The sequence below is a fragment of the Narcine bancroftii genome, chromosome 3, assembly GCF_036971445.1.
Source record: "Narcine bancroftii isolate sNarBan1 chromosome 3, sNarBan1.hap1, whole genome shotgun sequence".
NCBI classification, from domain to species: Eukaryota; Metazoa; Chordata; class Chondrichthyes; order Torpediniformes; family Narcinidae; genus Narcine; species Narcine bancroftii.
This window is the reverse complement of record NC_091471.1, coordinates 80,833,538-80,846,093: the sequence shown is the minus strand read 5'-3', so window position 1 is coordinate 80,846,093 and position 12,556 is coordinate 80,833,538. Positions and strand designations below refer to the sequence as shown.

The 12,556-nt window shown below is 36.7% G+C and overlaps 1 protein-coding gene across 2 annotated transcripts in view; it reads left to right on the top strand.

The window, feature by feature from the left end:
- The window catches only part of dhx29 (DEAH (Asp-Glu-Ala-His) box polypeptide 29), an 89,485-nt gene that overhangs the window by 11,946 nt on the left and 64,983 nt on the right, over positions 1-12,556 (top strand). For both annotated transcript variants that reach the window (XR_011353490.1, XM_069924356.1), the window contains exons 4-5: positions 5,071-5,200; positions 11,958-12,097. Coding sequence is in view for 1 of the 2 variants with exons in the window: in XM_069924356.1 (XP_069780457.1) it covers positions 5,071-5,200; positions 11,958-12,097 (270 nt within the window). In the remaining variant the exon portion in view is untranslated. The remainder of the gene's footprint in view (positions 1-5,070; positions 5,201-11,957; positions 12,098-12,556) is intronic.

The following is a 12,556-nucleotide window of genomic DNA, read 5'->3' as shown; positions in this document are numbered from 1 at the left end:
ACACCCAACCCCAACCAACCAATTTTCCCATGCAACCGCTGCAACCGTGTCTGCCTGTCCCGCATCGGACTTGTCAGCCACAATCGAGCCTGCAGCTGACGTGGACTTTTACCCCCTCCATAAATCTTCATCTGCGAAGCCAAGCCAAAGAAAAATAGTTTCTTAATACATTGTAGGCTTAATTACAAATGCCCTTATTTTGGCACAAGAAAAATATTGTACGCAAAATATTTAGCAAGATAATTTTAAGTTCATGCAAAATAGTGCCAATTTGTTTGTGAAATACAATAAAACTCCAATCATTATTCCACGATCCAATTGTTCAGAAATATCAGTGGTTTGGCATTTGATGTGCATTTGTTTTTGGTAGACCACAGAAAGTTCAAACATAACAGTCTGAAATTCATAAAGTTCTGTAATCCAAGGCTTCCTTTAAATTACTAGATGTCTGTTTCTCACTCTCTTCAGTCACTATGTTTACTGGAAAATATATTATGCAGCTGGGTGAAATGCTTAAAATAATGTAATTAAAGTGTAGAGATAAGAGATTGCACATGATGTATTCTGGAACAAAAAACACTGCTGGGGAACCCAGAATGTCAGGCATCATCAATGGATGCAGAGGAATGATCAGTGTTTCCTTTATCAGGACAGAATGCAGAGGTGAGATATCCAACATAAAAAGGTGAGAGGCAGGGTCAAGCAGACAATAAATGGAAGTAGTTGAAGAGGGGAATGATGGGCAGTTGGATCAAGTGTGGGACGGTGGAGTTGGGAGATAGCAGCTTGTGGGTGATGGGTAAAAATAGCTAAGGACAGGGGAAAAAAGCGGCACATTGACCCAGGTGGAAGGAGTGGAGCATGAAAGTGGAGGCAGAAACTGGATGGTGATTACTGGAGATTAGATGGAGAATCAAGACATTGATCATCCTTCTGCGTGACCTGCTGAGTTCCTACATCATTTTTTAAAAAATTTTGTTGTTATTAAAGTGTATTGGTTTAATAGTAACATCCAATAGTCCTGAAAATTTGCTTGTCCAGTTACTGGTATTTTTCCTGTGATTGAAGTGACTGATTGTCTTTTGCAGTATAGTTATGCAGGGAGTTCTAGGATTTAGAAAATGAACTAATAAAAGAATTATAATGCAGGAAAACAATAATCTGGCATCTGATATTTGGAATTCCTGATGGTCTGGCATCTACCTCATCCATTAGTGTGGAATGTTAGCCCAGAATACAGTTTTCTTCTTGAGTGTGTGGTCAGAGCTGTGCTCCATACTTCAACCATGGCTGTGGTCTGGACTATGAAATGCATGCTTAGCTGGAGTTGAGATTCGGGTCTGAAACACTAGGCATCAGGATCACGTGACAGTGTGAATAGAAATAGAATGAGGTGGAGGATTAACACGTGGCTGAAGGGGTGGAGTAAGGGGCAGGGTTTTAAGTTTCTGGATAACTGGGACCTTTTTTGGGGGAGATGTGACCTGTACAGTAAGGACGGGTTACACTTAAATCCCAGGGGGACCAGAATCCTGGCAGAGGTATTTGCTAGGGCTACTCAGGATCCTTTAAACTAGAATGGTTGGGGGGGGCGGGAACAAAATAGTGCAGAGCAGTAAGGAGAAGGTTAGAATGCAAACAAAGAAAGTTTGTAGTAAGTATTTGAATATGGATGGGCAGGTGATAGAGAAGGGAAATGCTCTGGAAGAAGATGAAGGGCAATTGGCAGGAAAAGTAAATAATGTTGTTATTAAAGATGAGGGAAAACAGGGATTAAAAATTGGGAAATCTCTGAAATTCATATATTTTAATGCCAGGAGTATTGTAAAAAAAGGTGGATGAGCTGAACGTGTGGATTGATACTTGGAAGTATGATGTGGTAGCGATTAGTGAGACATGGTTGCAGGAGGGATGTGATTGGCAACTGAATATCCCTGGGTTTCGTTGTTTTAGGTGTGATAGAGTCGGAGGGGGCAACAGAAGGTGGGGTTGCATTGCTTGTCAGGGAAAATATTACAGCGGTGCCTAGGAAGGATAGATTAGAGGGCACATCCACGGAGGCTATTTGGGTGGAACTGAGGAGTAGGAAAGGAGAGGTTACACTTGTAGGGGTGTATTATAGACCACCTGGAGGGGACCGAGACCTAGAGGAGCAAATCTGTAAGGAGAGAGTAGATATTTGTGATAAGCACAGGGTTGTAATTATGGGAGATTTTAATTTTCCACATATAGATTGGGAAACACATCCTGTGAAAGGACTGGATGGGTTAGACTTTGTGAAATGTGTGCAAGATAGTTTTTTACAACAATATGTAGAGGTGCCGACCAGAGAAGGAGCAGTGTTAGATCTACTGTTGGCAAATGGGATGGGTCAAGTGACGGAGGTTAGTGTTGGCGAGCACTTCGGGTCCAGTGATCATAATGCCATCAGCTTCAATGTCATTATGGAAAGAGAGAAGTCAGGGCCAAGGGTTGAGGTTTTTGATTGGGGAAAAGCTAGATTTGAGGAGATGCGAAAGGACTTGCAGGGTGTGCATTGGGACAATTTGTTTTATGGGCAGGATGTAGTAGAGAGATGGAAGTCTTTTAAAGATCAGATTTTGAGAGTGCAAAAGCTTTATGTTCCTGTTAGGTTAAAAGGAGGGGCAAAAGGTTTGAGAGAGCCATGGTTTTCAAGGAATATTGGAAACTTGGTTCGAAGAAAAAGGGAGGCGTACATTAGATATAAGAAGCATGGAGTTAAGGAGATGTTTGAAAGATACATTGAATGTAAGAGGAATCTTAAGAGAGGAATTAGGAAAGCTAAAAGAAGGTACGAGGAAACTATGGCAAGCAGGGTGAAAACTAATCCAAAAGAGTTCTACAAATATGTTAATGGTAAAAGGAAAGCTAGAGACAAAATTGGTCCCTTAGAAAATCAGAGCGGAAAACTGTGTGTGGAGCCTAGAGAAATGGGAGAGATATTGAACAGTTTCTTTTCTTTGGTATTCACTAAGGAGAAGGATATTGGGAGATGTGAGATTAAAAAAAGCAAATTGGGTAAATATGGGGAATATAGAGATTACAAAAGGTGTAGTTTTAGGGCTTTTGAAGAATATAAAGGTGGATAAGTCTCCGGGACCAGACGGGATCTTCCCCAGGACATTGAGAGAAGTGAAGGAGGAAATAGCAGAGGCTCTGGCAGTAATTTTCCAAATGTCATTAGATATGGGGATAGTGCCGGAGGATTGGCGCATTGCGCATGTGGTTCCGTTATTTAAAAAGGGTTCAAGGAGGAAGCCTGGCAACTATCGGCCTGTAAGTTTGACATCTGTGGTAGGTAAATTAATGGAGAAAATTCTTAGAGATAGTACTTATAAACATCTGGATAGACAGGGTCTGATCAGGAGAACTCAACATTGATTTGTGGGAGGAAGGTCATGTTTGACCAATCTGATTGAATTTTTTGAAGAGGTGACTAGGAATGTGGATGAGGGTAGCGCAGTGGATGTTGTCTATATGGACTTCAGTAAGGTACCACATGGAAGGTTAGTTAGGAAGGTGCAGTCTTTAGGTATAAATTTTGAGGTAGTCAAATGGATTGAACATTGGCTGAAAGGGAGAGGCCAGAGAGTGGTAGTGGATAATTATCTGTCAGGTTGGAGGCCGGTGACCAGTGGTGTGCCTCAAGGATCTGTATTGGGCCCATTGTTGTTCGTTATATACATTAATGATCTAGATGATGGGGTGGTGAATTGGATTAGTAAATATGCAGACGATACTAAGATAGGTGGAATAGTGGATAATGAAGAAGCTTTTCAAGGATTGCAGAGGGATTTGGGCTGCTTAGAAAAGTGGGCTGAAAAATGGCAGATGGAATTTAATGCTGATAAGTGTGAGGTGCTTCATTTTGGTAAGAAGAATCAGAATAGGACATACGTGGTAAATGGGAGAGCATTGATGAATACAGAAGAGCAGAAAGATTTAGGAGTAACGGTACATCGTTCCCTGAAGGTAGAAACTCACGTGAATAGGGTGGTGAAGAAGGCTTTTAGTATGCTGGCCTTTATCAATCATTGCATGGAATATAGGAGTTGGGAGGTGATGTTGAGATTGTATAAGACGTTGGTGCGGCCTAATTTGGAGTCCTGTGTGCAGTTCTGGTCGCCTAATTATAGGAAGGATATAAACAGAGTGGAGAAAGTGCAGAGAAGGTTTACCAGAATGTTACCTGGGTTTAAGCATCTAGAGTATAGGGAGAGATTGGACAGATTAGGTCTTTATTCTTTGGAGCGTAGAAGGTTGAGAGGGGATTTGATAGAAGTATTTAAGATTATGAAAGGGATAGACAGAGTGGATGTGGATAGACTATTTCCGTTAAGAGGAGGAAAGATTAAAACAAGAGGACATGAGTTAAGAATTAAGGGGCAGAGGTTTAGAGGTAACATGAGGGGGAACTTCTTTACTCAGAGAGTGGTAGCCGTGTGGAATGAGCTTCCGGGAGAAATAGTGGCGGCGGAGTCAATTGTATTATTTAAGAAAAGGTTGGACAGGTATATGGATGAGAAGAAGATGGAGGGTTATGGGCATTGTGCGGGGAGGTGGGACTAGAGAGGGGTGTTTGGTTCGGTGCGGACTAGAAGGTCCTAATGGCCTGTTTCCGTGCTGTAATTGTTATGTTATGTTATAACTAGTCTAGAGTACTTGCAAGCTTCCTGTCCCCTTTAAACCCAGCATATTCATCTGTAAATATATTTTTATTCCTTCTGCATCTTTAAAAAAATGAAGTAATAGCATGTATGAGTGTTAATAGGAATAACATCCAACATTTTGGAAAATGCACACTGCATCCCCAAGTTCTGTATGTTTCCAAGTTAGGATGGTGTTTGACTTGGGAGGTGATCTGTGGCATCATCTGCTTCACTGGCATTGTCTGTTACTTCAGTGAACATTCCTACAAGATTATAACTTTCTCTTAAGGTCTTTTGAGTCTTAAATTATTAATTTTGTATTTAATTTAAATGTTGATTGAAAATTAAAAGAGCAGTTGTTTATTTAGGTGTACCTGTTAACTGGGGCTTATCTTTGCAGGATCTATATACAGCTTTGCAAGAATTTTCATTTCGGACGGAAGACATTGAAGAAGCTATGATAAACACTGTTGTTTATGGTGGAGACCTTCACTCTGCTCTGGATTGGTTATGTTTAAATCTTCCCGATGGTAGGTTAATTGTATCAGAATTTATTGTTGAATGCTACTGCATTTGTGATAAGAATGAAGTAATAGGTTGATACTACACCACCTCTTGAAATTACTGATTGTTCCTTGTACCGTATTAAATTTTGCTGAAATTGTCTCATCAAGGATTATCAGGTTTCGACATTATTTTTTCTTTCTTTTTCAATCTTTTTATTATTATTATAATTTATAAACACATACAGTTCAAAGAGATATTAAAAAAATACATAGTAAGTAATGAATTAATACAGAGATATTAAACAATAATATTACAGAATAAAAATATATCATAAAAAAATTTTTTTGATCAGTTTAGGGTGTGAACTATCTCTAAAAAAAAGATATAATTAATAACAATATATGAAAAAAGAGAAAAAAAAACCCCAAAAAAGAAGAAAAAACAAATCTGAATTTAAAAAAAAACTTTTAAAAAAAACCTACAGATATAGCTAAACCACGCCGATCACTCCGATCTCATCTTACAGCCCAATTATCATACATAATCATAGAAAGAAAACAGAGCCAGATCAACTCACCACAAATGAAAATATTGAATAAATGGTCGCCAGGTTAACTCAAACTTAGAAGGGGATTCATAGACAGAGTTTCTAATTTTCTCTAAATTTAAACATAGTATGGTTTGGGTAAACCATTGGAAAACAGTGGGAGGATTTACCTCTTTCCAATTTAATAGTATAGATCTTCTAGCCATTAGGGTAAGAAAAGCAATCATACGATCCGCAGGAAGAGATAAATAAGTCAAATCTATCATAGGTAATCCAAAAATTGCAGTAATGGGATGTGGTTGTAAATCAATATTCAAAATAGTAGATATAATGGAAAAAATTTCCTTCCAATAATTCTGTAAAGAGGGACAGGACCAAAACATATGTGTAAGGGAAGCTATTTCCAATTGACATTTATCACATATAGGATCGATATGAGAATAAAAGCGATGGAGTTTATCTTTAGACATATGAGCTCTATGAACAACTTTAAACTGTTTTGCACATAGAGAAGAAGAGTTTACCAGTCGCAGAATTTTATTCCAATTTTCATTAGAAATATGAAGGTTGAGTTCTCTTTCCCAATCATTTTTAAACTTTTCAAAAGTCCCAGAATTTATTTTTGTAATTATATTATATAATTTAGATATAACACCTTTTGGAGGGAATTTTGAATATAATATATCCTCTAAAACAGTCGTAGTCTCCCGATTGGGAAAAGAGGGTAAAGTCGAAACTAAGAAACTCCTAATCTGCAAATATCAAAAGAAATGAGATCGAGGTAAATCATATTTCATGGATAATTGTTCAAATGACATGAAAGAGTTATCCAAGAATAAATCCAAAAAGCATGTTATACCTTTAACTTTCCAGAGTAAATAAGCTTGATCAGTTAGAGAGGGATGAAAAAGGAAATTTAGTACAATAGGAGTTTCCAAGATTCATCTATTGGTTGAGAAGATTAAAGACATTGATAAGAAATATGTGACTTATCCTACTGAAGAACTTTACAAACAAAGAATTGAACTGCAGATGGAATATAATTTGTTACTTACATCTTCGATTGAAAACCAGCTAATTAGATCTAAATCTGATTTTTATGTGCATAGTGAGAAATCGGGTAAACTGTTGGCTAATCATCTGAAGAATATTTCAGCTAGACGCCAAATTGTGGAGATTCGCAAACAGAATGGAGAACTGACTGTTAACCAGGAAGAGATAAATCAATCTTTCCAAAATTTTTATACATCCTTATATAGTACAGAATCCCCTCAAGACCTTAGTAATATGTTTAATTTTTTAGAACATTTGAAATTCCCAAAACTATTACCTCAAGATAACTTAGAATTAAGTAAACCCATTACAGATTCGGAGATCAATAATACTATTTTCTCACTGAACTCGGGGAAAGCACCAGGTCCCGATGGATATTTTGTGGAATTTTATAAAGCTTTTTCTTCTACTCTCTCTCCCTGGCTGATTAAGATGTTTGATGAATCTATCACATTGGGTAAACTACCACAATCATTTTACAGAGCTACGATTTCTCTAATCTTGAAAAAAAATAAAGACCCGACCGAATGTTCTTCTTATAGACCTATTTCTTTGTTGAATGTTGATTCTAAGATCTTCCCTAAAATTCTAGAGACAAGGCTAGAGAAGATATTACCATATATTATCTCTGAAGACCAGACTGGATTCATTAAAAATCGTTATTCCTCCTTTAATATTAGAAGATTGATGAATATTATTTACACTCCTTCACATAAGTCTTCAGAATGTGTTATTTCACTAGATGCTGAGAAGGCCTTCGATAGAGTAGAATGGCCTTATTTATTTACAGTTCTTGAAAAATTTAATTTTAGTCCGATATTTATATCTTGGATTAAACTTCTTTATAATTCCCCAGTTGCCTCGGTTTTTACTAATACCCAAAGATCGCCATATTTTCGATTATTTCGGGGCACCAGGCAAGGGTGCCCCCTTAGCCCTTTATTATTTAACTTAGCTTTAGAACCTTTGGCAATTGCTATCAGAGAAGCACCCAATATTACTGGTATTATTCGTTGCAGGGATATTCATAAAGTATCACTATATGCAGATGATTTATTGTTATATATTTCCAATCCTGAAAATTCTATTCCTGCAGTTTTATCTTTATTAGCCCAATTTAGTAATTTTTCGGGATATAAACTGAATTTAAATAAAAGTGAATTATTCCCTTTTAATGGATGGGTCCCTATTTATCATAGTTTACCTTTTAAAATAGCTAGAGACCATTTTATATATTTAGGGATTAAGATAACTAAAAAACATAAAGATTTGTTTAGGACTAATTTTTTCCCTCTATTGGACCTGATCGGCAGTTTACTTACCAATTGGTCACCATTATCCCTATCCATGATAGGCCGAATTAATGCTATTAAGATGATGATCTTACCTAAATTTTTATATATATTCCAAGCTATACCTATTTTTGTTCCTAAATCTTTTTTTGATTCTAAATTGTCCTCGTATATCTGGCAAAACAAGAATCCTAGATTGGGGAAAAAATATTTACAGAAATCTAAACTAGAGGGAGGGTTGGCATTACCCAACTTTAGAATTTATTACTGGGCAATTAATATTAGTTACTTAAGGTATTGGTTGAATTATTCAGAATTATCTCTAAATCCCCATTGGGTAAATTTAGAAATTAAACCGATACAAAATTTTTCAATTAGCTCTATTTTGGGAGCTGCTCTCCCTTTTACTCTTACTAAATTATATAAACAAATTGATAATCCAATGGCTAAACATACACTACGTATATGGTTTCAATTCCGGAGATTTTTTGGCCTAAGTCATTTTATCTTGGACATTATTTTTTTTTAAAAAATTTTATATGGAATATTCTGATGGGCAATTCATTGCTGAACTTGGACTTTCTTTGTTTATGATACCTAACAAAGATCTTGTATGTGAGGAGTATTTAATACAAAGTATGTGGAACAGTAGAGAGTTTAGTGCAGAGAGGTTGTAAAAGAAATATAGATGTTAATCAAATGGGCAAGAAAGTGTTGTAAAGAACATGAGAGGAAACAGTAATTTTGGTTGGGAAAAACTTTGAAACTTTTTTAATAGTAACAGATAGAGAAATCTTAATCAGAAGAATATGGACCTCTGCATGAATTCTAGAAAGCTAACTAGTCGATGCAACAAATGATTAGGCGAGAGAAATTAAATTTTATTTCAAGGGGATTATTGTGTAATTTAATTAAGACTTGTTGCCATTATACAGAGCCTTACTACAGCAAGATCTGGAATATTTTTTAAAAGATATTTTTATTGAATCAAAATAGCCAAATTTTTATAAACAGATACAAATAATTGTATGATGTCTTAATATATATCAAAATGGTATATATTACTACATTAAGCAATAGTAGGAAGACAGGTATTCCAACTAATTCAGTACCTGAGGAGGTGTAATGGTGGTAATAAGGCAAAAAAAAAACATTTTTTTATGTTGCTAGTTTCCTGCTTGCACTGTACAAGATATTTTCAGGTGTACTATAGAATGTTAACTCATTTAACCATTGCCTCTGAAGGAAGAAATTCAGATTTCCAATTTTGTAGGATGCACCTTTTCCCAGCTGTGGCCACAAGCAATATAAAGTATTTTTTTTAATTGTGGTTCACATTAAGACCTTGTAGATCTCCCAAAATCCAAACTCTAGGATCAAATGAAAATTTTTAAAAATAATATTTGAGATTATTCTAACAATGTATTTCCCAAAGTCTTCCAGATGACAGCAATTCCAAAGCATATGAAGTAAATCTCTGTTTCAAGTTTTACATCTCTGACAATTGGGAGGGGGTGGGGGGAGGGGGGTTAAAGATACAGTACAGGTACACAATCCTTTATCTGGACATCTAAAATCCGGAAAGCTCCTAAATCCGGCAGGTGGGGGGAGAGACCACCAGTGTGAGTCATGAGGGCGAGGGCAAGAGACCGGCAGCGCCGGGCGAGGGCAAGAGACCGGCAGCGCCGGGCGAGGGCAAGAGACCGGCAGCGCCGGGCGAGGGCAAGAGACCGGCAGCGCCGGGCGAGGGCAAGAGACCGGCAGCGCCGGGCGAGGGCAAGAGACCGGCAGCGCCGGGCGAGGGCAAGAGACTGGCAGCACAATTCGGGCGGGCTGAAATCTGGCTTTCCAAAATCCAGAAAAATCCCAAATTCTGAACACACTGTTCTCCAAGGGTTCCGGATAAAGGATTATATGCCTGTGTTAATTTGTATTTGTCTATGTTTAGTTAAGATTAATACAGTTTGAGATATTTGAAGGATAATACACCAATCAGCATCATCCTAATTGCATTCAAGATCTGATTCCCATTTATTTTTAATATAATTCAGTATGGATTGACAAGCTACTTTTAACTATAATATAAATAGATGACATTAGACCCTCTGTAGTGTGCAGGGGTTCACTAAACAACTGCTTTTCAAACATTGATTCTGTTGGAACTTGAAGATAGTCTGTATAACTGTTACAGGCCCAGTATCTAATCTGAAAATATTTGAATAAGTTTTGATTTGATTGATTGAATTTACCAGACGTTTGTTGAAAATTGGCTGAATTATCTTGGCTATATAAATTTTTAACTGTTTTTATACCACTATTAACCCAATTTTTTAGAATTCCATCTGCAATCAGGTGGGGGGTATTAGGGTTATTCCACAGAGGAGTTTTCTGAAATAATGAAGTATTTATACCAATAACTGCTTGAGCGTCTTGCATACTGCGAAATAATTTATAATTATAAGGTTCTTAGATGTTAAAAAAGGAAAAACTTTTAAAGCAGGGGTTCCCAACCTTTTTGTTCCTCTGTACCCCTTGGGCATTTTTATAGGTTCCCGTGTACCCCTAAAAATTAAAGATTAAAAAAAACACGACATTCTGCAGTCTGACTCCGGATTACAATACCATGTATTGTACAGTAGTGATTATTCTCTCAGACCCAATGTACCCCCTGAAAAGTGCAAATGCACCACTGGGGGTACATGTACCCCATGATGGGAACCCCTTTTTTTAAAGGAACATTCTTTAATTGATGTTGTTCAATAGGAAGCCATCTAGCCTCATTGTCCTCAGAGTGCAACCATATAACCATAACCATATAAACAAACACCATATTGGATGGAATTGAGCTGCAAGGTAGTAACATTTAAAATTAGGAAGATTTAATCATCCCTTGGCATAAAAGGCCTGAAGTGTTGAGAGCTTGACTCTGGGAATTTTACCTTTTCATAAGAAGCTGGACATTGATTTGTTTGATTCCTTAAATAGACTTTTGGGAATTTTATTGGGACACATTGAAATAAATATAGAAATTTGGGGAGTATATTAATTTTAATTAAGTCCACTCTTCCAATTAAAGATAATGGCAATTCCCTCTATTTCTGTAGATCTAATTTAACTCGATTCAATAATTTGATGTAATTTAAAGATTTTATCTGCAGATCTCCTAATTCCTATGCCTAAATATTTAAATCAAGATCTGAAATATTTTGTAGAATTCTGCTATTTTTACTTAATGAAGGCTATATTTGCAGCATCCTGATGTCTGGGGTAAGGGAAATATTGTGCAATAGAGCAAATAGAGTAAGCCAATGTTCCTTAGAATTTAGAAGAATGAGAGATGATTTAATTGAAACATACACAGTATTAATCATTTAATAAGGTAGATACTGGGAAGTATTTATGTCATGAAGGAGTCTGGAATTAAGGGTTAAGGTCACAAATTTATAAGTGACAGCTATTTCAGACTGCGGTCAGGAGAAATTTCTTCACTTGGAGGTTAGTGAATATTTTGAACTCTGTCTCACTCTCTTAAAGCTATTCATCTTATCTTGAATGTGGTATTTAAAATTAAGCACCGTGGATATAATCCAATAACAGAAGCTCTTTGGGACCAGTGTCTTGCTCTTCCTATTCCCAATTATTTTGGCTTTTAAAAAAAAAAGCACAGGGAAAAAATAGAGCCTGTATTTGCAGCAATTGAATTTAAGATATTGGCATTTAGGCATTGATTATATTAAGCAACATCCTAGTTATTATCTATGCAGCCTTTTCTGTTTTTATTCAGTGGATTTTGCAAAGTAATGAGAATTATAGCATGAAAAACTAAAATAATTTCAATTAGGTTGCAAGAAAAGTTCATTTAGAAAAATTTAAAATGTCTTGTCCAAGATTCGTTACCTGATGGATTCAGTCAGAAGCTGCAGGAGGAAGAGACCCAAAACAAGCCCAAATTTCAAATGCCTGTAAAATGTACAACAAACCATGAAATATCTGAAAGAAAAAAGTGTGATGAGAAACCCATGGCCAAGGTGAGAATACTAAACTTTTTTCTGTTTTTTTTTATTAGAAAAGGGGTTTTAAAAAAAATTATTATTTATACATGCAGCAGCATGCATACAGCACTGTAACAGGCCCTTCCAGCCAACAAGCCTGTTCCACCCAAATATTAACCTACTGCCCCATTCCCATACATTTTGGAACGATGGAAGAAACTGGAGGGCCCAGAGGAAACCACGCAGACACGGGGAGAACCTACAAACTCCTTACAGATAGTGCTGGATTTGAATCCAGGTCGTTGGCGTTGTAATAACATTGAGCTAACTGCTAACACTAACTGCTGTCCCAATGCTAACCATGCCACGCACTGCTAACCATACTGCCTAATGCTTGATTCAAGTGTTTCCTCTCATTCCAGCCTGTGTCACTTTTTGTTGCACTTTAATTTCTACTTGTTCTTTTCTGTGTACCTTTTCAACCCTGACTAATCA